Source organism: Camelus bactrianus, chromosome 32, assembly GCF_048773025.1.
Source record: "Camelus bactrianus isolate YW-2024 breed Bactrian camel chromosome 32, ASM4877302v1, whole genome shotgun sequence".
Lineage (NCBI taxonomy): Eukaryota > Metazoa > Chordata > Mammalia > Artiodactyla > Camelidae > Camelus > Camelus bactrianus.
Window position 1 is genome coordinate 23,326,957 of NC_133570.1, and position 26,174 is coordinate 23,353,130.

Sequence of the window (26,174 nt, forward strand, 5' to 3'; positions counted from 1 at the left end):
ACAGGCTGGGCACCTGGACAGTCAGCAAGCTGATGCTTCAGAGGACTATTTATTGAAACGGACACAAGGTCGAGATATAGGAACAAGTGGGAGATAGATACCAAAATGTTAACAGTGACCACGTCTGAAAGACTGGATTACGGATAATGTTTATGTCCTTTGGGCTTTTACCACTTTAAGTAATGCAGATATACTCCTTTCATAACCAGAAAGAGGAGGCTATAAAAGGGAGAAAGAAACAGAAGCGACTCAGTCTGACTTCTCTCTCTGGCGTGGACAGGCTGGCACTGTGGAGCCCGCAGCACCGTCACATGTGCACGGGGCCCTGCGGGAGCCGAGGCTCTGCGGCAGCTGGGAAGCGGGGCTCCACCACGCACTTCCAGACCCTACGGGTGAGGCTGGCCCCAGGGACCGCAAGATCTGGGCATGACAGTGCTAACTGGAGAAAGGACAGGAAGACCTCCCAGTGAGGCCACAGAAAGCTGGGCGAGCGGACCAGTACCCGGTGTCCAGCTGTGCGATGCAGAGGGGCGTGATTCTCCTCCGGCCGTCTGCCGTCCGAGTCTCAACTTGCTTCTTTAAGAGATTCTGGCAAAGGAGAGTGACAAAAATGAATGGAAACGTGTCTGTCAACTGTCTCTAAATACCAAAAAATAAGGCTTCGAATGAAATGTATTCTAACCTCCCTTCCTGTGGCCTTTCAGATACAACTAACCCAAGCGGCCTCATCACAGAACAAGCGTTTTATGAGGGAGTGTGCTTGACTTCCCGCAGTGATGCAGTGAGGACAGAGGCTCCCCACTGAACCAGCTCCAGCACCCCCTGTGTCTCCGGGCTGCACCCAGCTGGGTTCCTGGGACAGCAAGCACGTGCCAGGCTGGCCTCCCCACCCACAGCCACGGGACTCAACAAGGGAGCTCACAGATGAGACTCGCACTCCTGTCTCTCAGCTGTGATGTGCACTGTCTTTCACTGAAGGCTCGCAACCAAGAGTTCTGGTCACATGGTGTGTACGCGTCACTCGGGAGGCTGAGTGCCTGCACGAGCCCCTGACGTCTCCTGTTTCCGTCTTCCCCACCCCCCAGGGAAACATGGACTTCCAAAGCGAGAAGGGGGGGCCAGCAGATGACCCCAAGGGCAGAGCCTGAAACACAATGCTCTCAGTCCCTGCAATCTCTAAGAAAGGCTAGAGGCGAGGTTTGGAAGTTCCGCTAGGAGCAGCTCCTTGAGAGCTCCAGGGACCAGGCCTTGGATGAGGTGCCTCAGGCCCCAAGGTGGCTCGTCCCAGGTCCTGTTCACCCTCCCCAGGACACGCGTCTGAGCCCTGCTGAGACCCCCTATCCCCTCGTGCGGTCCCAGGCCTGGCGCTCACCTTCCTGATGTCCTCCAGACTCTCCCCGTTGACAACGCCAGCCACCGCAGCCGTGGCACCTGTCTCCCTGGCTGCTGTGCCCCCCTGGCCCAGTTGCTGCCTCCGCTGGTACTGGAGCATCTCGGGGTTTTCAATGACGGCTGTGGAAAGCTGCGCCTCGGCCATAATGGCCAAGCTCTTGCCGTAGGTGGACTGGTGGATGCGGCTCTAGGGGAGGCAGAGAGGCGTGGCACTGTGCCGGGGCAGGCAGGGCCCAGAGCCCTGGACACCAGCTCCCCAACTGTCCACCCTGTTCTGCCTGCTGCTGACTGGAGACACTGGGGAGGTCGCATACCCTCGCTAGGCATCTACAGCCTCGCGTGGCTGCAAATCAGGGAGACCATGGAGCTGCCAGGAAAACACCTGCGGCAGATCTGGTGCTGAACAACAGCAACAGACACACACTGAACTGAAATGATGACACTCAAAGTTCTAACGTAAAGCTCTTAACTCAAGCCACAGACCCCAAACTCGTCTGGGAACCAGACCTTGAAGCCCAGAGCCAGCTTTCATTTCTCCTGCCTGTGCCGTCAGTCCGTGTGGTTGGAGGTCTCTATGGGGCCAACAGTCCCCAAGAGCAAGGAAAGGCCTGGCGCACAAACCTGGGGGGGGTGTCTTTCTCTGCCTCCGCTGACCCCCAACACATCCTGACTCCTCCCTCCATCCCCCCAGGTCTCAGGAGTCCTGGGCCACAAGCCAGACCCCACGTGGGCAGGGATGGGGCCCCAGCACGCAGAACGGCCCCTATGACGAGGGGCAGACTTGCTCAGGATGCCAGATGACTGATGCAGAGGGGTGAGCAGGACGACTGCCTTGCAGGAAGGATGCTGGGTGAGGAGGCCTGGGACCTGGCCCCCTGGAGTCTTGAGCCATAATTTGCTCCTCAAACACAGGGCCTCTGCCTCTACTTGCTCCCGCACAGGCCCCCCCGAACCCCATGACTCTAAGCAGGGAGCGGGCTCGGCACTCCTAGGACACCTGATGACACTGACAGGCGGGGATAAAACCTGAGGCTGAGGACACACTCATCCTTCAGGTCAATGGACAAACGACTGTGAGGTACCAGGCTGTCCAAGGGCCGGAGCAAGGCAGGCCCCGCCCCTGAGGGTGCACATCATTGTGGGTGGTCCCCACATAGCCTATGTGGAAGCTTCACCAAGGGCAGGGCGGCTGGCCTGCTCTGGGCTTCCCAACACGAATGCGTCCTTCGGCGTATGGGTGACGGCCTATCTGCAGGCTGGCTGGCATCCGTCCGAGGGAGGTGACACAGCGCCTCCACCAGGGCCTGGTGGATGGGCCCGGGCCACTCCATCTGGGCACAGCACAGTGCAGAGGCGGCCTGGCCCAGAGGCTGCGGCGGTTCATGCTTTTGTTTTCAGACCCTCTGAGTCACCATGGCCTCAGCAAAGAGAGGGTCAGACTGTTTCCCGAGGCTGTTACTTCCTCAGTGAAACAGAGCAGCCCTGCCCTGAAGTGTTTTTTATCAGTTCAGTGAAATCCTATGTGCAAATGCACGGCCAGGGTCTGGCCTGGGCAATGTCGTCGGGACAGGATGGCAGGATGCTAGTGGGGCCCCCAGTGTGGCTGAGCAGCAGCTCAGGAGAGGCCCAGGGTTCTGTTCTTAAGTCTAGGACTGATTTCTGACCAGAACAGAGCCTCACTTTAAATTAATCTATCTTGTGGAGAAGATCAAGGATTATCACAGATGAGAGGCAGATGCGGGAACATTTCAGGAAACGTGTCCGTGGGTCGCGAGAGGCATCCTCTCAGGACGCGAGCAGCACGCAGGCCAGAGCTGGGGTGGGGGCGCTGCCTTCCTACCTTCTCCTCCTCGCTCAGGGGGTCTCCCAGCTCGTCCTGGGAGAAATCCAGGAATGCCACGGAGCCATCCATAGAGCACACCAGGATGCCTAGCCCATTCAGCGTCCTGAAAGAGATGGCCATCAGCGGCCGGGCTCCAGCCCCGCAAGATGCGGAGGATGGATGCAGAGCTGGGGAAGAAGTGTGGGGGCGGGGTGTGTGTGTGGGTGGGTAGGGGTGACAACTGTGTCCAGTCCAGAGAGCTCTGGGGCCTTCAGTTCTCAGCACATGTACAAAGTATCTCTCATCATGTGTTTCCAAAGAGTTTCCATTTTATTTGTCTCATTTTTGAAACTGTGTTTTAAAAAACACGAGGGAGTGCACGTCCGAAAGAGGCTGCTGAGAAGCACACAGTGGTCTCTACACCTGCACTGCTCTGATCTGTGCAGCAACAGAGTGAAGTGGGACCAGGGCCACGGCGCTCCACCCCCCCAGACAAGTACCAGTCTGGGCAGCTGTTTCCAGCGGCACATCCCAGTGAGGCCGGGAGCACAGGAGCTGGCCAGCCGCCCTCCTGAGTCACTGCAGACCGCACGTGGGGTCTGCTCTGGCAGCACACCCGGGGGCCCTAGCTGCCTGGCCCTGACCGCATCCCAGAGGCCCTGAGTGCTGGCACGTGGCTCCTCCTTTCCCAGACCGTGCACTGCAACAAGGACCCAGCTTACCAGGAAATGTCCATGATGGACTTGTCAAACAGCTCGTGGATGACAACCAAAGGCCGTTTCAGACACGTGAGCTGGAAGGAAAGCGGCGGCAAAGGTGATCGAAACGAAGGCAGCCCTCCGCGTCCACTCGGCTCCCTCAAACCCCGGACCCAGGGGCCCTGGATGGAGCTCTGTCGACACAAAGGACAGCCTCAACTCTACTCCAGCAGCCACTGCCCAGACCCAGTCCGGACGTGTGTGCTGGCAGGGGACATGGCTGTACACACATGACCAGCAACAGAGAAGGGGGTTCTGGAAGGTCTACAGAGCAGGGGTGGGATGCCAAGACCTGGGCAGGAGATGAGGCAGCAAAGGACGCTCCCTCAGAGGGAACTCAGCACCCCTTCCAGGCTGAATTCGGGTACACACACATCCCAGGCTCAGTGGAACCAGCTTCCTGCATTACACAGGTCCCTTCTGCAAAGACTGTGTGCAGACAGTTCACAAAACCAATTTAAGCTGTCCTGATCCAGACTCCAAACTAACCACCATTAACATTCTGATGACTTACACAAATGTCTCTCACACACTAGTGTCTGCTCACCCCACTGACAAGTCCTGGGCCACATGACAGTGGGCTTGGGGTGGGGGGGATGCTTGTGAAGGGCTCCCAGCAGGTGCTGTGGAAGCTTCTGGAAGGCTGGTGCAGGGAAGGAGCTGCAGCCACCCCAGCCCTGAGGAAAGAGCTGGAGTCTGAGCCGCCTGGAACCCACAAGACGCTTGCCCTACTGTAGTTCCACTTCTGGGAAAAACCTGCCCTGCCCCCGGTCCCATAGACGTGCCTGCAGACCCCTCAGAAGCCCAGAACCCCCGTGAACACCTGACATCAATCAGCGACATGTGGTCAAAGCACCAAGGATGGCCCAGGCCTGGAGGAGTCCAGGAGGAAGGTGCCTAGACTGCCGGTGACATGCCGGGCCCAGGGCCTAGAACGGGGCCACATGATTTCTCTGTGACAAACAACTGTCATGAATGCAGCTAGAGGATAACTTTCAAATCTACAACTTCAAACCCACTCTGCTTGAAGGGAATGAACAACAGGGAATAAACCATCATTAAAGACAGCAGCATACACAAATTCCAGCCACGTTATACCAAGTGAGAGTGACCCAAGACGCAAAAAGTAACAATGCAACTCCACTCATGTGAAGTTCATAAATAGGTGCTGTCAAGGTGGCTGGGGCAGGGTCCTGTGGTGGGTAGGGGGCAGCTCCGGAGGAGTGCACACATCTGACGATGAAGGCATGGAGCTGTACACCTCAGGGGACATGCTACGTAGGTTACCTGCTGACACACAGGTTCTTTCAAAAGAAAGCTGACACAATGAGCTACCCATGGCCCTGACCACTGGAGGGGTCCCTGGGTCTGGACAACAGAGCTGTTCTGGCCGGGGGTCAGGGTGGCCCCTCCTGGCCTGCCCAGTCTTCAGTGCTTCCCTCTGGGGTTACAGGAGGGCAGCACCAGGTGCAGGGCAGAAGCAGCCACTGATCACCATTCAAAGCAGGGTCTCTCCTCTCCCAAGGCCCAGGTCCTGTCCCCACAAGAGCTGCGGAAGTGCTCGGAAGGGGACGCTCAGTGGGGCCTCACCCAGACAGACAGTGAGCGGTCCTTGCTGCCCACAGCACAGCAGCAGTACGGACAGCTGGGCTTTGCGGAGCTCCCGTTCTTCTGCTTCTTCTTGAAGATTTTTGGGTTGAATTTCTAAAACAAAATGACAAAAGTTAGTAACGAATGAAGTGTCAAGCAGGTACCCCACGCCAAATACGAGGCACCCTGCAGTCCCAGCCCACCAGGGAGCCCCGCCAGACACTGGTCAGCCCTGGACACCCGCATGGTTAGGGCATCTTCACAACTACCTAGCGGGCGTTGTGCTGAGGGTGAAAAAGAGGCTTAAGAGGCCAGGAAATGTACACCAATGAGTCCCCAAGAGTAAGTGGTCAGGCCTGGATCAGAGGCCGGCTTGACCAGCTGTGCGGTCCCCCTGCAGCCAGGTCCACGCACGGGAACTGCTGACCCCGGCCTCTGAACCCTCCTGGTTCCATAGGACCAGCTCTAGGAGCCAGGCTTTTAGGATCACGGTCTCCTGACAGGAGAGACTGTCTCCGTCTGCCCCTCCCTGTTCACGGTCAAAAGTGTGAGCCCTGCAGGACCTCACTGAGTCAGGCTAAGGCCATGCCACGGGGCTACCCCCATGTAACCCAAGTGTCACTTCTGCGAAGGATGGGAACACGTGCTGGGCTGAAAGGGGCAGGAGGAGCGGCAGATTCAGGCTGGGAATCCGCAGGCCAGAACGACAAGGAGGAGCCTGGTGCAGGTGGCCCAGAGGGATCTGATCCCAGTGAGCAGGCGGGAAGGGCCAGGGTTGCACGGGGCTGGGAGGACAGGAACCAGAGGCGTGCAAGGTCCTGGGGCTGTGAGGCTCACATGGGGCACGCAGAAACACTGTGCTGACCATGAAGCAGGGTTTCAATTGTTTTAGCAACAAGGTCCAGGGTTGCAACAAAATCCTCCCAAGTCCAACAGGAAAAGATTAAAGTAGCAATGTTGTATGAAATTTATATTTTAAGTCACAATAGCTGATGATATATGTTATCCGTACAGGTGATGGAAAGACAAGCCCATCTGGTGATGAAACCCTGAGATCAGGGTCCTGGGTGACCCTTCATCTGGGTCCACCTTGGCCGCCGATCCATTCACTTGTTCGGTCGCTCACAGCTGGGAAAGTCCTGGCTCTCGGGACATTTCCATCAGGGCCCCAAAGGCACGGGGGTTGGGGACACACGCACAATCCTGAACTTGGGGCTCTGCTCCCTCCATGTCAAGATCAGGCGCTGAGGGTGAGGGGTGAGCATCCAGTGAGCCCAGCATGGCCTGGGAGCTCCGCCGGAGCCTGGTGGGTGGGCACCTGTCAGGGCCACAGGCTCGCGCCCCCCTGAGCAGACCCGAATGTGGGGAAAGGCTGGCGCAGGCTGACGACACTCCCGATCAAAGTCCAATTTGGGATGTCCCTCATGGTCAGTAAACTATCAGCACGGTATTTATCATGTTCACCTGCCAACAGAATATGCAGATGTGCATCTTTTCCTGAAGAATTAGCTTTAAAATGCTGAAACATTAAGTAAAACACAGTAAGGATGCAACACGTGCTGCATCTGAGGGGCCACCACCTCAGCCCCACCTGTGGCCCTGGCTCTGGGAGCACAGCACTGTCCTGACTGAGGGGCCACAGCAGGCGGGGCTGACAGTGCCTCCCTGAGGCCCAGCCACTCACTCACCACGACGGTCACAGCTTTCCGGTGCCCGACGAAGTCCATGTTGGTCTTCCAGCCCTCCCGCTCAATGATCTGGGCGGTGGGGCCGGAGTTGTTCATGGCGTGTGCAGATACCAGGTAATGCCCGTCAGGTGACCAGCTGAGCCGCAACACGTGGGTCGTCCCTCCACACTGAAAGAGATGTCTGTGCTTGAAAGGAGCTCAAGGCCAACTCCGTGGCAGGACTGGCCCCAAGAATCAGGCTGAACTCTGACCTACAAACGTACACTGGTGGCCTGTACCCCAGCTTCTGGCTGTACTCTGGCCTCTCTGGAAGATCTGCCAGAAAGCCCATCAGAGAGCTAGGAGGGGCAGCATTCCACCCCCTCGACATGGTGCCTGGGCCCTCAGGATGGCCACCACCTTGCACCATCAACAAGTGTGGCCAGGCTCTGAGCATGGCCCCTTCTTCTGCCCTATGCCTGTTAACTCCATGCGAGGTCAGCACAGCCCTCACTGCAGTAGAGACAGAGCCTTGCTGACTGTCAGAAGCCTGGTCAGGAAACTGTCTGCGACACAGCCAGTGACCATGGGCATCTGCTCTCCCGAAGTCCACCAGCCAAGAAGGGGTTTGTAAATTTCATATAAACCATAAACGGCACAGCAGACAGTCAATGTTCCCCCGACCCGGGCAGAGGGCAGAGGGCAGAGGCAGGGGATCCTTTCATGTTATTCCTCCTGCAAAGTGAGATGATGGTGGCTAAAGCCACCCCTTGAAGCTCAGGGTCGGTGCAGGGCAGCCCTAGAGACTCAGGAGTTAAGATCTAGGCTGCACATCCCTAGAAGAAGGCCGGGCAAGGCAGGGGCCGAGTGCAGCGCCCCACAGGCCCATCCCAGAGACGCACAAGGCCCACGGTGAGCAGGACTAAGCCACCGTGCTCAGGTCCACCCTTCCTACAAAATCTCGTGCTCACATCTCGTCCTCTGAGGGGCCTTTCCTGAGAGACCATCCTCCCAGCCACTCTGCACACTCTGGGTAACTCCATCCCAGTCCGCAAGAATCTGCGGTGCTCAGGATGGCCCCACGCAGAGGAGGTACTTACAGGATATCTACTGGATAACAGCGACCCTGAGCTATGATCCCACAGGCAATCAGAACTCAAGTCAGGGAAGAGACAGTAAGATACTATACAAGCCACCACAGTCCCACCTCCAGACATCCTGATAACCAGACTGCTAAGTCTGCCCGAGGAAGCTGGCCAGCCTGTGGAGCAGAGGGCAGCAAGCCCAGCCCAGAGTACTCGGGGAAGACGCAAGAGCCTCGTCCACCTGCAGTGCCCCCGCCCTGCGGGGCAGTGCGATGTAAACACTTCAGCTTTAAGACCTACAATCCTTTTCACTTCAAAGGTGAACATTTAACAGCTTGTGAGAAGCGAAAGGTTTCCATCACCTGACTCTTGGGGCCCCAGACTCTGCGCTCCCCCAAGGTCTGGACCCTGAGCAGCCCCCGCCCTGGCATGAGGAGGCCAGGAGGGTTGCCTTGTTACCTCGTCGAAAGGCTTGGTGATGCTGGTCTCCAGCTGCCAGTCCAATGTCCTCCACACCTTCAGGCTGCGGTCATCAGCTTGGGAGGCGATGTATTTACCGACAGGGTCCCAAGTCAACCCCTTCACCAAGCCAGAATGACCTCTCAGAGTAGCTAGAATTTCTGTGAGGAAAAAAATAAAAGGTTGGAAAGGCGTTACCAAAGGGAAAACGATGATTCTCTACAGAAACCTGGGCCGGGGAATGGCCAGTCCAGAGAAGGGACTTCGGCAGGTCCCCGCCCCTGGGCACTGGCAGGAGCGCCCCCTAGTCTGACTCCCATCCAGGAGGCGGGCACCATAGACGTCCCTTCAGACACAGCTCACGCTTGTAGGCTGAGGCCTCATGTGCCCCCAGAGGGCGGACAACCAGGGCCGGGTTGGGGCTGGGCAGAGATGTGCCCATCTTGTCCGCAGCTGGCAGTCCCGCCGGGGCTCTCCTCTTCTGTGCAGGGCCCGTGCCCATCTGAGCACTGCTGATGGGAGCTCCCCAGCAGCTCCCCCGATAAGCAGCAGGCCTGACGGCTGGGGATGGGCCTATACTGAGTGAGTCCCCTGGTCCTCATCACTGAGATCGAAGGTGTGGGAGACAGGCAGGCTCAGCGCCGTGATCTGAATGCTACTCCAGCCTCTGTCCTGGGCTGAGCCCCCACAAGCAGTGGGCTTGCAGAGAAAGTGACTAGGGCCTAAGCCCCTGGGAACACACTCTAGACACCAACCAGGGACACAAGGCATCCCACTGGCTACGAACTGCAGTGCTATCCTGGTTATGCCATCTGCAGTGACCGAACACATCGATAGAAATATCAGTCTTTGTGAAACTGAAATTTGTTATCCTGTATCCACTCAAGGGCTGCACCGAGCCCAGGGGTGGGAGGGTGGGTGCCGGTGAGCCACACAGGGACTGGGCAGGAACCCCCTGCCCTGTGGCAGGTCCGTGCAGGCAGTCAGTTACTGTTTCCCTGTAACATCAACCTCTTTTTAAACCTTGAATGTAACTGATAAATTAGAACCAAGTGACTGTGAGACTCTGCTGCTACTGGCAGACAGAGGTGGAGCCCCCTTCACTCCAGACACCGCAGGCAGTGCTGCGGACAGGCCGCCAGTCAGAGGAGGCCAGACCTGGGAACTTGACAGCATTCCAGATGACGACGGTGTTGTCCACGCTGCACGAGGCCAGCCAGGCGTCATGAGGCGACCACGCTACATCCATCACGTCTGGAAGACAAGGGCTGGCAGTGAGTCTCTTATCGGGCCCACAGACTCAGGAAGGGGCCCTGGGGACCACCCTGTCCACCAGCGGGCTCAGTAGCTCGCGGCTTCTCACTCCTGAGGAGACCCAACCTGGGCCCATCCTCACTGGGCCAACCTGAGAAACTTCCCCCCAGGTTCTTCCTCTGGCCACAGAACCTACAGCACCCCGCGGCCTCCGCCCGCTGTGGGAGCCCACCCACACCCACTGGGTCTTCAGCCCTGAACCGCTAAGCTGGCTTCTCCGCTCCCAACCGGGATGTCCCCAGGGGGCGTCGGGCACCTGGCAGGACACCTGGCACATGTCAGAGCTCAGCAGCCCGGCCTGCTTCAAGAGGGACCCGCCCCCCTGTGGCCCAGTCCCCGAGACTCCATCCCTGTGGCCCCCCACACGACTCATTGCGCTCCTGTCTGACTCGCTTTTAAGTCTGCAAAACATGGAACAGAAACCACCAGCCCCTAAGGGTTACCCTGAGGATGAGACAAAGACACGGCAATACACAGCAGGGCGGTGACACAGGCCAGCTGTGCCCACCTCGCCGGGCGCGGGGGATGGCGGGGTGGTGAGGGAATGCCCAGCAGTGAGTCAGGAGCTGGCTAGTCCTTCTCTCAGAGGACTTTACATCTTCGGAGGCAGCCTGGCGACAGCCCGTCACGCAGGCTCTGACTGCGCACCATGTCCGGGGATCAGGGCCCGCCTCCACACCTGGCCTGGCTCTGCAGAGGGCTGGGCCTGGGGCCTTAGACTAGGAGCGCACCCTGGAGTCCTCTCTGAGGCCAATCACCCACAGCAGGAATCGGGGTGGAGCACTGGATCAGCTTCTGGCTCCTGAGTCTAGCTCCTCTCAATGCCACAGATGGCTTCACCAAGACCCTGTGACCTCCCGCTGTCATCAGCAGAACGTCCGTTTCAAACCTCCCTTATTAGCTGGAGGATTCTGATTTCCCCTTCTCACTTATTAAGCACACTTTTATATTTTAAATTTTACTTTAACTTGCAGCAGAAGTGCAGACTTTTCACTTCTGTGTCTGAGGTCGTCTCTGTGGACAACCCCTGCTCCTACCCTCCGCTGGGAGGTCTTCTGTGCCAGCGGCTCTGACGCAAATGCAGCGTCCACAAAGGGAGGCCTGAGAGCTGGGAGGGCAGATGCGCACCCCGCGGCATCTCCCTGCGGTCCTGCTCTGCGGTGCCTCCAGAAAGGAAGGCCTCCAGGTGAGACTTAGAACGCTTCTCTAATGTCTAGAGTCCACTGTGCTGTCTTCAGCTGAGGCTCGAGGTCACTGTCTTCTCACACACACCAAGAGATGCTTGCTACCTCACGCGGGAAGCGACCCTCTCCCGACATCACCGACCATCAGTGTGGCCTTCACGACACGCCAGGTGCTCAGGTGCACTGAAGCCTACTTCAATGTGGTTGCCTCTGCCCAGCACTGAAGTTCTTCCAGGTCCCTGCTCATTCTTCCAGACGCCCTCTGGAGTCGTGCTGAGTCATGCGGCAGACCCACGCACATGACACGACTTCCTCCTGAACCCCAGGTTTGGAGCGTCTGTCTTCAGACCACCCCAGCCCTCTTCTCACCATGGCTCTGCACACACCTGGGCCCTCCCTGCACTCAATTTACGTTTCTGGTCACTGACGTTCCTGCCAACTCTCCACTACCATTCTGGGTGAGTCCAAGCAGATGGCCTTCTAACACCCTGACCTCCTCCACCAGCTCCCATGACCTTGGCTTCCATGGCCTCGGCTACTCGTTCCCCCGGTCATGCCCAGAGACCATCCCTGAAAGGTCACCGTGACCCGGCCTGGCCTCATTTCCGCGTCCCACACCCCCCACCAGCTCGGTGGCTCTGAACCACTCTCTGACAGGTCTTCTGGGTGCAGCAGCCTCTCCACTGATGACGCCGCTTGGGGCTGGGCGTCCACCACCCACTGTGGGCCTCCCCGTCACCCTCCTGTCCTCACAGGACCCTGACAAGACCAGCTGCCTCCGCCTAGCCCCACCTCACCTGGTCTCCCCTGGCCCCTCCACACAGGCCTTCACCTGATAGCACGGGCATGAGCTACATCTGCTGGCTGGCGGCCATCAAGCCCAGTGCTCAGTCCTGGCCTCAAAGCAACAAATACCTGCAGTTTGCTCTCTTCTGACCCGGGGTCAACCCTAGGCCTCTGCTCCCACCCACACTTCTCCCCTGACTCAGCGCCCACATACCCAAATGCCCAGCTGCTGGCCCACTCACCCAGCAGCCCCTCCGTGAGGCCACACCCCGCCTCGCAGGACGGCACCCACACCCCTTCCACCGCTAAGGCCACAGTCCGGAGTCGTCCCTCAACCCACCAAGCACGCGTGTACACCCCAGGGCTGTTACCCTGGTTGCTCTGTCCGCCTGGAAAACTCTCTGGATGCCCACACAGGTGTCCCCTCACCTTCGTGTGGTCTCCCCTAGGAAGCCACCTTCTCAGTGAGACCCTCCTTGGAATCTGAGTAAAACTGCACTTATCTTCCAGGGTCTTTCGTGGCTTGTTGACTGTCTCTCTCACAAGAATGTGAACTCCCTGGGGGTGGAACAGCACCTGGAATATACCAGGCACTCAATAATTATTTGTTAAATGAATAATAAATATTACTTCGGGAAAAAATAACATCTTTATTTAAAAGTATTTAGTCTTTCCACTGATGAAGTGGTCATTTCATTTCTCAAAAAAGATTTGCGGCTTAAGTCTCAGACCTCTCACACATTTCTTGGGAAAATTATTCCTGAGTATTTACGATCTTTGATCCTACTGTGTGAGGGGTCTCTTTTTATCGTCAGCTACTCCATCCAACTGGCTGTTACTAGTGAAAGACAATTAAAAATCTCCTTAGATGAGGCCAGTTCCATGACTCATCTTTATGAGCCCGAAGTGCTTTTCGATGGTTTCTAAGCTGTAAGGGCTTCACTCCTCGGGCTTCCCTGATGTGCAACGCCGCCATCCTCACACCAGCTCACGGTGGGGTTATTCTGCAGTCTGTCTCCTTCTTCCGGTTCTGTTTAGCTGGACTGCAGAACTTCCCGAGTAACACACAGAGTGCTAGCGCCCACACCTGGCTCTGCTCTGTGTCAGTAGGAACAGGCCATGGGCTGTAACACTTGCCCCAGGCTGACTCTTATGACGTGAAGGAACCAGCTTTCTACAGCCATTTTAAAAAAGCATTTGTATTGGGAATTGATGCTGAATGATCTAATACTCCTTTCAGAACACCTCCCAGGATAACTCTGGCGTCTCTCACTTAACCTCCTGGTGTGTTAAGACAGTTAAAAGAGAACTTTACACAGAATTCTCCCATTGTAAATCACATTCAGTGACTGCTTTCAAATGCTCCTAAATTCACAAGTATTCTGTTTGTGATTTCTCTAGCTTTATTTGTATTTGTCTATGCTTTTGTCTCACTATTGTTTATTAGGTTTTGGAAATGCAGGGTAATAGCTTCCTTTGAAGAATAAGTATTTCTATGTTCCAGGACAGTTTTTCTTAATTGTTTGAAACAACACATCGACAAATAACTCAGGATCAGGAGCCATTTCTGAAGGTAACTTCCAGCTTCTTCAATAGTTTCTACTTTGTTCAGATTTTCCTAACCCTACTGTATCCATTTTGAAAACAAGTATTTTTTAGAAAACTCCATTCCTCTTAGTATTTTGTTTGGTTTTTCAGTCCAATACTATAAACATCACATTGTGCTCTCTTTGTTGTCTTTTTTCCCTGTGGGTTAAGTATTTTTTAAGACCTTTTATTTCTAATTTTTTCTATGGGTTTTTTCCCCATCCCGATTAAATGTGCGAAGTATATGTTTTTCACACTTAACTTTCAAAGACCAATGCTTTCTATTCATGTATTTCTGCTTTTTCACTGATTTTTTTTTTCCTTCTTAAATCGTTCTGCCCACACCTGCTACCAGGACCACCTGCTACCAGGACCACGCAAAGGAGTGACAGGTACCTGCTGAAGGTGGGCAGCCCCACCGCCTTGGAGAGGAGCCCGGGGGTAGCTCAGGAGAGGTTCGAGGTCATGGCTCAGCCAGGGTCTCAGGTGAGAGGCCCTAGGAGCATCCTCACGGGAGCCCTGCCCTACGCTTGGATGACCTCACAGACCCTTGTCCGCACTCCAGGGAGGCTCACCTAGGACCCCACTATGAGCCCTGTGGGCAGGTAAGGGTAAGCCACATGTCTGTACCACCAGCTCTGCAGGGTGGCACCCGCTCTGCCCTACGAAGCCCCAGTCTCCCGCCCCAGCTGTCAGAGGCCCGGCTTGGGCCCTTGCAGCTTTCGTCCGAACCACTGAAACTGCTTCCCCTGCTGCACTGCCAGCAGATGCCCCGCTTCCACCTCCTGCCTCTTCCCAGATGAAGAACACCCTCGTGAACCAGCAGCTCAAGCCTTCCCCACCCTGGCCCCATGTTCGCTGTCTTGCACGTCACATGGCAAGACCCAGCAGTGTTGATGCCGCCAACCTGCTCTGACACCAAGCCTCTCCGGCCTCCGCTGCCCTGCCTGGCAAACCCTTCTGGCCACTCCTGGCTGGACCGTGGTCTTTCTGAGGCAGCCCTGGCATCTAACTGAGCGCTATCAGCTTCAGTCCTGTCTGAACAACTGTCTCCTTCCACACCAAATCTACTTCAAACACTCTGCATACACATGAAAAGTCAGGTAAAAAGCCTTCTGGTGGCCCCAGTGTGCGGGTTTCTGTGGAATAAATAAAGTGCGCTTACGGACTGAGTGATCCACTGATGGAGGTAGTGACTCAGTTCACCAGGATAAACAGCAGAACGTGGGGAGTTCTACATTAAAGATACAAACATACACCCCATGAAGGCAGGAGTGGGGACGGTGACTACACGGACTTCGAGGGATGGCAAGGTCTGACCGATGGTGATGGGGAGGGTGGCCCAAACTCAGGGCTGTTCTCAGGACCCAGGCAGCCCTGGGGCCGCCCACCCCTGGACCGCCCACTCACCCCCTGAGTGGCTCCGCAGGATGGACACACATCGCCACTGCTCCACGTTGGCCAGCTCGCCGCTGGAGCCGAGCACGGTGCTGGGCCCGATGTACCTGCGTGAAAGGGGGGTCAGGAGGGCGCCCCAGAACCCCAGCACCACACAGCAGACAGACAGACCGTGATTGCGGGGTGCCCCGCTGGAGAACAGGGCTGACTAGGCAAGGGACGGTCTGTGCCCAGGGGGAACACCGCACAGCTGCCACGCAGGACCCACCCTAGGGTATAACTAGTGACAGCAGCAGCCTGCAGGCCGTCGTAGAGACCAGGAGACCACACGCACCATCCTCACATGGAAGGTGGACCAGAAGGACACACAGGAAAAATTCCAACATATTAACCGTGGCTTTTCTTAGGTGGTGGGATTGTGGTGCTTTTCTTTAACATTTGTTCAGATTTCCGAATTGTGTACTAAATGTGCTGTTCATGTTGGCTAAGCAACAGCTTCAGGAGCAACTTTCCAGCCCTCCTGTAATGACCTGAACACCTCTGCCATCAGAGCTGAGGCACAGAAGTGCTCAGCCAGGGGCGTGGCTTCTGCCCCACAAGCAGTCCTGGGTCCCGCAGGTGTGGCATCAATGAGCCTCTTCACTCCTGAGCCCTCGGGAAGAGCTCACAGGAGCAGCTGGCTGGGCCGAAGGAGACAGCCTTTCCTTTCCAAGCCATGGCCAGAGGCCACTCCAGCTGAGCAGGAGGGGAGGGTCTGGTCCCCAGTCTGCGTGGCCCCAGCATCCCAGGACCCAGCCTGAGGGACTCGGCCTAGGTTCACAGAACAGTCTCCAGGAGGTGTGAGTGCATCGTGGGTGCAGAGCAGGGGTTTTTAGGGACAGCGGGGACTCCCCAGGACCCCAGGAAAGGCTGCCAGAGAAAGGGGAACAGCCACAAGGGTGGCCCACACTCCCGCCTAGGATTCCGTCAGAGCACCCTGACTTCACCATCTGTGTTGGGGGCTTCATCTGAAGGACAGAACAAGGGAGCCACCGACGTCAGCCCTGGTAGGGATTAATCCTCCCTTTCGAGCAGAAGCCCTGCAGCCCCAAAAGGGGCACTGAGCAGGTCCCCAGGCAGCTGGGGGTGCCTGCCATCCTGCTCAGGCCCCAGTTGAGCCCTGGGGACTGGTGCCAGTAGGAGGAAAGTGCTGTGATGGAGACCAGCAAAGAAGCTTCTAAAAGTAAAACGAGAAGAAAGGAAAATGATGCTTACGTAGCCCGCTTCCACACCATAATCAGTTTGTCATCTCCCCCAGAAGCTAAATACATCCCACTGTTTGACCACCGCACACAGTTCACACATGCTGGGAAGAAAAAAAAAATAGGTGATGAAAATCCAGTAGTCATGCCCGTCTGCTCTGTGCAGTCTGGCAAGATGCAGAGGGTTCACAAAACCTAACCCGCCTCATCTCCTCCAGGCACCTGTGGTGTGAGGGCCCCCGAAGAACCACCCCGTTCAAGCACTGACCTACTCGTGCTGCAAGAACGAGCCAGAGCAAGGTCTGGAGGGGAAACTATATAACATAGCTTCTGAGAAGTGGCAGCGCTGATCAGTCGGCAGAGGGAGGCTCATTTCCAGGGAAACTGATAAATAACTAAATCTCATCATTTCAAAAGGGCAGCCTAATGATGACAGTAGATCTTTCCAAGTAGAGAGAATTCTTGAAATGAGAGCATTTGCTAAAAACGTCTAGGTGCCTTTTCCAGAACTTTCAGGGGAGTGGCTTGGTAGAGCATAAAACTCTGACTCCAAGCCACCTATCAGCTCTTTTAAATCCAGATCTCCCAAACTTGTCAGCACTGCAGGTAGACCGGTCCTGCACTTATAAACTGAGAGCAGCAGAACCCCTCTGGTCCTGGTGGTTCAGGGCCTTGGGAAGCCCCGTGACAGGAGGGACGTTACAAGGTGTGGTCCACACGTGGCCTGTGAGTGACTTGCGCTCCGGCCAGAGGACACCGAGGCCGGGAGAGCAGGAGGGTGCAGTGCAAAGGAAGGGGACACAATGGCTAGGGAGCATCTCAGGGAGGCGGTGAGGTGGGGACCAGAGCCAGGTACAGCTACCCTGAGGTGCAGGGGCTGGAGACCCAGGCACGAACACAGGACAGGAAACCACAACACTGTCCAAAGGCCACAGGTGCCAGCGGGGGCCCGGGAGCCACATGGTGGCCTTCTGAGACTGGTGGTGAGCTGTCTCTTGGGCACCCTTCCCCAGATCCCTACTGCTTCCAGGTCACTGGCCCCAAAGCCCCATGGAATCAGGCAGTAACGACTCATGAGCAGGAAATCACCAGAGGTACCTGCAGACTGTCCAAAGGTGGCTCTGTGGGCGGGCCGAGTCTTCTGCAGAATAACTCACCCCGGCGTGCAGCAGCGTCTGTGCCTTCAGACGGCAGGCCGAGGGGGCTGCCGCCGCGCTAGTCACAGACACGCGTGCTAGCCTTGGGCACTGTGCCGACACGCAAAGCCTGCAAAGGGCCACCCTGTAATACCTAAGTGATTGTCCATCTGGCAAAGCATCTTGGGGACATTTTCATCCTTCTCGTCATCCTCCTGGAGGACTGGAGACATATTCCAGATCACAACCTTCCCAGAATCCTGTCCTGGAACGAAGGAGCAGAAACAACCCAATGTGTAAGGAGTGCCAGCAGGAGCCTGCGACTGTCTTCACTCAGCTGTCCCAAGTCAGGGGTGACCAGATCAGAGGAACCAGAATTGCTCACGGACGTCACAGGCACAAGTAAGGGGAAATGCGTGCCAGGGATCAGAAACGGCAGACTCGGAAGGAGGATGAGGACAGCCTGACTCTAAAGGAACAACCCTGGACTCAACTCCAGCCTGGCCTCTAACACGGATCCACCAGGGGCCCCATGAAGGTCCTCACCCCCACCCAGGACACAGACCCTCATCTCTAATGCAAAGAGGCTGGAAAAGCCGACGTCCCGGAGTGCCCCCTGCTCTGCGCTCGGGCAGCCCAGCTGCTGCTCCCACAGCTGCCCGGATATTTTGAGAACCAAGTCTGAAATGGGCCCTCACACAAGAGAGGGGACAGATCATGACCTCATCGTCCCTTTGCAGTCACCTATAGATGGGACGTCAACTAAGAGGGCACTCAGGGTTCCTGGGGTCATAAGGCGATGTACACTCTGCTTTGCCTTTCCGTAATGGCTTCTCTTTCTGACTTCCGTTACAACTGACAAAAGGGCGGCCCTCACCTAACTTTGTGTCATCAATGGCAGGACCTGAAAATGCCTGGAAATGGATGCGTCAAAATTTCCATTAAGCACGCCTGAAACTGCTACCTGGCCCGCTCAGCACACTTTCTGGGAGGCTCTCCTGGGCCTTCCTACACCGAGTAGGTGGGAGGTGCAGCTCCTCTGGCAGACAAGGAGAAAACCCCGGCCCCCCAGCCAGGCCCAGAGCTCCTGGGTAATGCAGTGGAACTCCAGTCGAGCTTCTCTGAGCCCAGAAAATGGGCCTAATAACTACATAACTGACTTCATTATTCAACCACCTCCTCCCTTCTGGGGTGAGAAAATGCCGCTGGAGCTCCGACAAGGGACCCAGAGCCCTTGCCTCCGGGGCCGGGCCACTCTCCATGCTCAATCAGGCTGGGCCCAGGATGCAGACTGATTTCAGTATTAACCCGATCAATAGGAGTCAGGAAGATAAACCTGCCACCAAAATATTTACAGAGCACACTGGGGCCAAAAACGGGCTTTGAGGTGGCCTGTTCAGATGTAAACTGTCACGTCCGTTCTGAAGATCAGCACATCCTCTCTCCAGCTCGTGGGGCACCAGGAGCAGTAGGGCACGGCAGCGGGCAGGAGCCCCTCTAGTGCTCTGTCAACATACCTTGTCCTCCAGTTGCGAACTTGGTTCCGTCAGGGTGAATATCAACTGAAAAAATTGGCTTGCCTGGAACAAAGAAAAAAGAAATATAACATCTACCTTGCTTTTATTCACTGGAGAATACACACAGACTCAGCCATTTAAAATACTGGTCATTCAAACAATATCTTGAACCACTGCTCCTAGGAAGAAAAATAGGCCACTGGCAAATGACCTGTGAGTAAAGGGAGTGATTTAACTTTCAGTTAAAGTATAATCTGCTAAGACTCTCCAAGCGACTTCAAATAGCTGCAAGTCAGAAAGTGGGACAAAGCATCGGTCACTAGAATGACCAAGCCTGCAGACCCAGGCACTCAGAGACAGGCCCCCGGGACAAGAGCCCGCCCCTCCCGGGGTGCACACTTGTAAAGGCCACGAGCTCTTCGTGCCAACAGCCACACAACTGTGTGGCTCACACAGTGGTGCCATCCTCCCTCCCACAGGTCTGCACTTGGCCGGCAGACCGGACACAGGGAACCGGCCCTAGCTTTCCCACCTGGCCCTCTGGCAGCTGGGCAGGACTAGTGGCGGCAAAGCAAGGCCCACTTCCCTCACCACGCTCCAGCTCCCTGGAGCCCTCCCGCGCATCTGCGTGGTGGCAAAGTCCATGGAGAGCCGGCCTTCTTGATGTAACCCTGCAGTAAGGGCTGGCATGAATGTCAGGACCAGGGGACGTGCATTCTCGCCCATGCTGGTCATCACGAGGTTGCAGGGGAAGCAGCTATGCATGGCCACCAGAGAACAGGCGCACCAGGTGTGAAGGCCTTCCTGTCTCGGGGAGTAAGGAGCAGTGCAAGGCAAGGCTGGGGATCACACCCCGCGTTGTTCTGCTCCAGAACTTACTGAGTTCCAACAACACAGCTACGCAATAGGCCCTGGTCACGCTGGCGGCTCTGGCCTGGTCCCTGAGCCAGAGCTCCAGAGCGACAGCTCTCATTCGGCCAGGTGGCAGCTGACTGGACCTGGGGCACACGTGGTGTGCTCAAAGTGGTTCCATGCTGGGAAATACAGCCCGGCTGCCCTGGGCACTGGTTCTAAGGGCTCACGAGACGGGCCCTGACACAGCCTGCACTTGCATGGTCTGAGCAGCCAGACCAGCAGCAGAAAGCGGTCAAAGGCCCAAGGAGAGCCCGCCTGCCAGATGGTGCAGACCCCAGTAGTCCCACATTAACCTTCAGGAGAAGGGCCTGTCCGTTGGCTACAGGAGGGCCGCGCAGAGTGCACGGGGAAGGGACTGGAGGCGCCATCACTCAGGCTGGCAGGGCCACACACTCCTGGGCCAGGGTCTGCCAGCTGCCACTGAGAACGTGCCACCCTCCCCAGAGGCTGACGGCTAGAGGAAGCAGTTGTGAGAAGGAGGTGGCTGCCTCTCTGGGCCATGAGGACCGCACCTCAGGAAGGGCTGAGAGACAGGAGGGTTGGGGCTGCGGGACCGCAAGACCACAGCGCCAAGACCCAACCAGGGTCCTGCCGGACACCAGAACGACCAGCTGGCACCCCCTTAGGAAAGTCAGAAGAGCAGATACCTCAAGGGTGGTGAGGAGGGCAGTGGGGGAGCCTGGAGGTTTTAGCTAACAGAAGCAACAGAAGCAGTGTGGCGGCACTTGTGGCCTTAAGGGAGGCCCAGCAGTCCAGCACCTGCGCTCAGGAGAGAGCCAGCTGCTATGCAGGGACCGGCCACCCTGAGACCACTGTGCTGAGGGAGGCCCTAGCTGTCCACACAGAGAGGACCGAAGAACCCGGTCCCCCGTGAGAACTAAGGCCCGGGACACAGGACCCCAGGCTTCTAGCCCCAGGCTGCCTGACCCCCACAGGTTCCGTGAGGAGCCTTGCCCATGTGCAGAATCACAAGCAACGAAACCGGGGTTTTAAGCTGGCAGGTCTGTTATACAGGAGATAACCCAAGATGCCAATTCAGTCACTTTTCTGCTTAAGCCAACCTGCGCTGGGGATTTCTCATTTTAACCAAAAAAGTTCAGCTGAGCCAGCATCGGTCTTTGTAAGGCATCAGCAAGGACCACCCCTGGGCCCTTGGAGCGCCTTTCAGCTCCTGAAGTCTGTGAGCTGCAGGGTGTTTCCTCAAGGAGAACTTACCTACCAGTCAGCCCGACCCTCGAGAGTACACAGAGCCTGGGGGGCCGAGGGGGGCTCCGCTGCCCGGGTCCTTCCCACCACACCCACTCTGACAAAAAAGAGAATTACCTATGACCCAGCAGTTCCACTTTTGGTTTATACGCAGAAGAACTGAAATCAGAGTCTCAAAGAATATTTGTACATCTACCTTCATAGCAGTATTAGTCACAGTAGCTAAGAGGTGGAAGCAACCCAAGTTGTCTATTGATGGATGAATGGGTAAGTAAAATGGGGTCCAACCACATGATGGAATATTACTCAACAATGAAAAGGAAATTCTGACACAAGATACAATATGCATGAACCTTGAAGACATGTTAGTTTACATAAGCCACTCACAAGCACAGATACTACATGATTCCACTTACATGAAGTTCCTACAGTTTCAAGTTCACAGAGACAGAAAGTAGAAGGGGGTTTGCCAGGGGCTGGGGGCGGGGTGGGGAGTTGTTGCTTCAAGGGCACAGAGTTTCAGTTTAGTGAGATGAAAGGTTCTGGGGACCCGTCGTGCAACATGAATGTATGGAACACTACTGAATTACAGGTTAAAAGATGGTTAAGATGGTAAGTTTTATGTTTATTTTGTGACTACTTAAAAAAATGCTAACCAAAATCAAACCAAACCAAACCAATATGTATATAAGCTGGAGGGGCCTGGCAGGGAGGTGGGTGTGGCTGTAAAAAATGTGGAACTAATTGGTCTTGACTGTGGCGCATCCACAAACCTACACACAGTGAAAACGAGCGCAGGACTTGCTTATCGGCCATGTCCACACAGACGAGCGCCACAAATAAATGTGGGAAAATCAGCGTAAGATACTGGAGTCTGCCAGTGTTCATGTGACATTACACTGCAGTTGGGCAAAATGTGACCACCAGGAGAAACTGGGCAAAACATACAGAGACTCTCTCTGTGAGGGACAAACACATACACAGTCTGTTTTCTAAAAGCTGTGTATATGCATGTGTATAACACAAAGGTAATTAACACAGCTAAATATCAAAACACCAGTGGCTGTCATAACAAAACCGATCCTTTTCTTGTGCAGGATGGGCTATAACGAGAACCTCCTGGGGAGACTCCTGCCCCACTGCTCTCGGGGGCAGGTACCTATCCAGCTGCCACTGGCCTCTCATCCTTAACTTTACCACAACATAACTGCTGGTCTTTCCGGCCCAAACCTGCCCACCTCGGACAGGAGAACAACAAGCACTCACAACGGCTTGCACAACTTGCTGCAACTTCCCTGGCCTCATCTGCTGGCCCCTGGCCCCTCTCTGCTCTCAGATGGCATGGGGTGCTACCATGCAGCACCCAACCCAGCCTGGTCCTCTCTCTGAGGCCCACCCTAACCTCCCTCCCTGAAAGCACTCCCTCCCCAGCCCCTGGAGCAACCTCTTGCACACGTATAGTTTCCTCCACTGGACGTCTGTCCACTCCACCCACCGGAAGGTCTGCGCCAAGAGCTTAGTGATGTGGTCTGTTTCAGCCATGGCCCAGTCCCCAGGACCTAGTGGCTGGGCACACAGTTGGCGCTCAGTAAACACCTGCTGTTGTTCATGGCTGAGAAGGCCCAGAGCAAAGATCCCAAATGCTAACACTCCTCAGTACCACTGGCACCCTGATATCTGGAAGGCAGGCTCCTGCTCTCCCAAGGAGGGGACTCAGGCTAGTAGCCACCCGCGGTGGGGGAGGGGGCATGCACAGCCTCAGCCACAGAGCATCTGTGGCTGTCATCTCTCCCGCTATCAACCACAATGACCTCTCCAGTCCCCTCAAGTCAGCGCGACCACAGGGACACGTCAGGGTGCCAGGTGCCTGAGAGAGCACACAGCACAGGAAGGAAGCTGTAGCAACCCCGCGACCGTTTTCTGTTGTTTTTGCCACGAATTAGAGTTGAAGAAAGTGACAGGTACATCGTGTGCAAACCTTACTCACTCCTGCAGCTTCTGCCAACATATAATCAAGAAAGTTCTGGTCTTTCTTCATACTCTTTTCTCCTCTAATTTTACAGAACAGAGATATTCCCTGAAAATTATCTGCAGGATGAAGTTCCATAAATACAGTCATCTCTCCCACCTGGTTCCATTAGAAAGTTAAGAGCGACTGAAACAACACCCCTCCCCATAGGGGGAAAATCTGTTAGCTTAACAGCCACACAGTGAAGAAAATGCTACAGTTAATATTGTATCATATATTTGACAGTTGCTAAGAGAGTAAATCTTAAAAGTTCTCATCAAGAAAAAATAATCCTGTAACTATGTGAGGTGACAGATGTTAAGTAGACTCACTGTGATCACTTTGCAACATATACAAATATCGAATCATTACGTTGTACACCTGAAACTAATACAATGTTGTATATCAATTTAAAAAAAGAAAAATAGATCTACAATATTATTTATATGGAAGATGCAGTGGAAACACTTTAGCTGTCTGAAGGGAGGCTATTCAAAAAAAAAAAAAACCCCACTGGATTTGCAATGATATTGGGCATTGGGCTAAGACCTTAAGCAATTCAGGTATTTTTATAATCTGGTATACATAATAAATAGCACCAAATCACCCTCTTGTATTTTCCAAATGGTCTGAGAGACCACATAAAAAAGTTTTAACAATGTATTCTCCTTTTTGCATTTTCTCATTTTTCCTACACTGAACAGGTATTACTTTTATTAAAAAATTATTTTACATTTTCCGAATGACAAGTATCAAACCACAAAGTGCTTCATTATTCAGATCCGCACACAACATTAAGGCATCCTAGTAAAATCAGATTTGGCAACTGTCACAGCCAAAAAGAGAAGGAGCCACCCTGTTCCTCAACAGCAGTCTGAGTCCAGGATGGAGACCAAGTCCGAGAAGGAGCCCTAGCCTGGAGCCTGAGCGTCTGACGGGGCAGGACCCGGGCGGGCAGTCTGGGAAGGCCCTGTGCGGCCTGCTCCCTCCCTCCCTAGCTGCCCCTTTCCCAGTCTCACTGATTCCATGGGGTCCCCTTTGCCCCCTTACCTGACACCCCACATTTGACCTGGTGACTCCACATTCACTGGAACTTTCTGGGGAGGAGGAAACGTTCCAAATCTGATGGGGGAACACGTGTTTGTGAAAACACATCACACAGTAGGCTTAATGCCTGTGCATTTCACTATGTAAATTACATATACAAACATGCGTGTAATGCTCACAATGCTCATGACACACTGGGTCTAGCCCTCTCTCAGCCGCCAACACCACCCGGTCACCCTGCCCAGACCAGGGCTGCAGCCTTGTGGCAGGTTCTCCCTTGCCCCCTTGCCCGCTGAGTCCCAGCACAGAAAGACCTCTAAGACCCTCCTCAGGCCGCCTTCCTCCTCTGTGCCCATCATGCTGAGAACCAGTGCCCACGGGTCCTGGGTACTGGCAGTTCCAGCTCCGTCACCATCCCCACTCCTCCTCAAACCCACCAGGCAAGTTCTGGCTCCTCCCTCAGCTGGCAGCCTCTCTCACCTCTACCAGGCCTATGTGGTGGCCACCGTGCCCGTCCAGGGGCCCTCCCTCTAGGAATAAAGCCCCCCAGGAGCTCCTCAGTAATTCTCCACTCACAACAAGGTCTCTGCTCACATGTGCCACAAAGCACTGCATTTAAAACTCTCCCCACCACCTCTACCCCAGGCTCACCTGTCTGCTGCTTCTCCCACACCCACCCGCCCACCACTGTGACGCCCCATTTGTGATGCCCCCAGTCCGCCCCTCCTGGCATCCCCTTCTTACACAGGATGCCCCGCAGATGCCCTCCCAGTCTCACTGCCTAGTCCACGTGCAGCCCCCCACCTCGCCCCACAATCACTCTCATGACCTGCTGAGGGGATGAATTCATCGAGTGCCCTTCTGTGCGGGAACTGGTGGAGGGTGCAGAGACCAGGAGTCCGCTTGGATGAAGGCCTATCCTGGCCCTCGAGTGAGCTGTGCTGCCTTCTGTCTGCTCCCCACTGCCGGGGCTATGGCCAGGCAGCTTCCCTGCCCTGGGCTGGTTAATGCATCAAGGCAGGTATTGCTTTCAAAAGCATCAAGTTTTGACCTAAATGGGTTTTTATTTTGCCAGCATTACTCTAAACCATTTGCGATCTGTTTTGTTTCATCAATGCCCCCTCCTAGAAGAACAGCAAGACACAACTATGTAAGTGGGCTCCCTGGGGAGGACCTGGGTGAAATGTGTCCTTGCGTCACTGGAACCCCCACCGGACTCCACCACAAGGTCTGACCTGTTCGTGGCACCAGCCAGAATGAACAGCAAGTTTTATGAAACAAGTAACTCTACCAGTCAAGGCAGCAGACATGGTGGGCTACATGTCTGCCGGCCACCTCCCATCCACCTCCTGCGCACTCAGTTACGGCGTGCCCCTGAGCTGCGGGCCTGGCTCAGCACTCTGAGGGCTTACTTTCAGTGGTGTGGTCAGCTACCTCTCTGGCTACAGTGGATGTCAGCAGGTAGCAGGGACCGTGTGAGGGAGGGTGTGGGACCGAGCTGGCCCCAGCAGGCAAATGGGGCCGACTCAAAGTCCACGACTAGGGCACAGCTCCCCCACCCCCCCAGTTCCTCCCTGAGAACATTCTGCTGATACCCCTCGACTGGAGAACTCTCAAAAACTAAATGCCAGAGAAGGTGCACTGGGCACCTCAATAGAAAGCTCTGGCCCCCTGAGTGCCAGAAGCAGCCCTGCCTGGGGGGTTCTGGTCCCAAGCTGCACCCCGTGGTTTCTGAAGGCGATTCCCAAGGAGGAAAGGTAGCCCAGCTCTCCAAGCCGAAGGGGCCAGCCTCAGCACTGAGACCTCTGCTTGGTTCCAGCTTGCTCCCCTAGTGACCAAGCAGGTGAAGGTAATGCAGGGCCCTCACCTCTGGTCTGGCCCCAGGGGTCCCCCACCTCACTCAACCTAAGCTTCCTTCTGCAAACTGTCCTGTCAGAGATGCTACAGGTCACAGGAGCACCATGGATAACACAGGAGCTCACAGCCAGTCTTAAGAAGGGTCAGCTTCAAGGTGCTCTGGTGAGCCGCTCGAGGAGCCCTGACTTTCCACCCTCCCCTCCAG

At 55.5% G+C, this 26,174-nt stretch overlaps 1 protein-coding gene across 6 annotated transcripts in view; it reads right to left on the minus strand.

The window, feature by feature from the left end:
- Positions 1 to 26,174, minus strand: part of HIRA (histone cell cycle regulator) — a 55,759-nt gene that overhangs the window by 24,858 nt on the left and 4,727 nt on the right. Inside the window, exons 1-14 of one of the 6 annotated variants that reach the window (XM_074356464.1) lie at positions 18,937 to 18,961; positions 17,382 to 17,684; positions 16,297 to 16,387; positions 15,055 to 15,149; positions 14,810 to 14,878; positions 12,487 to 12,633; positions 9,932 to 10,027; positions 8,774 to 8,934; positions 7,251 to 7,418; positions 5,563 to 5,676; positions 3,937 to 4,106; positions 3,233 to 3,338; positions 1,373 to 1,579; positions 503 to 588 (exon numbers count right to left, since the gene is read on the minus strand). In XM_074356464.1, coding sequence (XP_074212565.1) covers positions 503 to 588; positions 1,373 to 1,579; positions 3,233 to 3,338; positions 3,937 to 4,106; positions 5,563 to 5,676; positions 7,251 to 7,418; positions 8,774 to 8,934; positions 9,932 to 10,022 — 1,103 coding nt within the window. In that variant the 5' untranslated portion in view covers positions 10,023 to 10,027; positions 12,487 to 12,633; positions 14,810 to 14,878; ... (2 more) ...; positions 17,382 to 17,684; positions 18,937 to 18,961. Of the gene's footprint in view, positions 1 to 502; positions 589 to 1,372; positions 1,580 to 3,232; positions 3,339 to 3,936; positions 4,107 to 5,562; positions 5,677 to 7,250; positions 7,419 to 8,773; positions 8,935 to 9,931; positions 10,028 to 12,486; positions 12,634 to 14,809; positions 14,879 to 15,054; positions 15,150 to 16,296; positions 16,388 to 17,381; positions 17,685 to 18,936; positions 19,000 to 26,174 lie in introns of those variants that run through there. The other 5 variants (XM_074356465.1, XM_074356463.1, XM_074356461.1 and 2 more) reach the window with 5 other exon arrangements.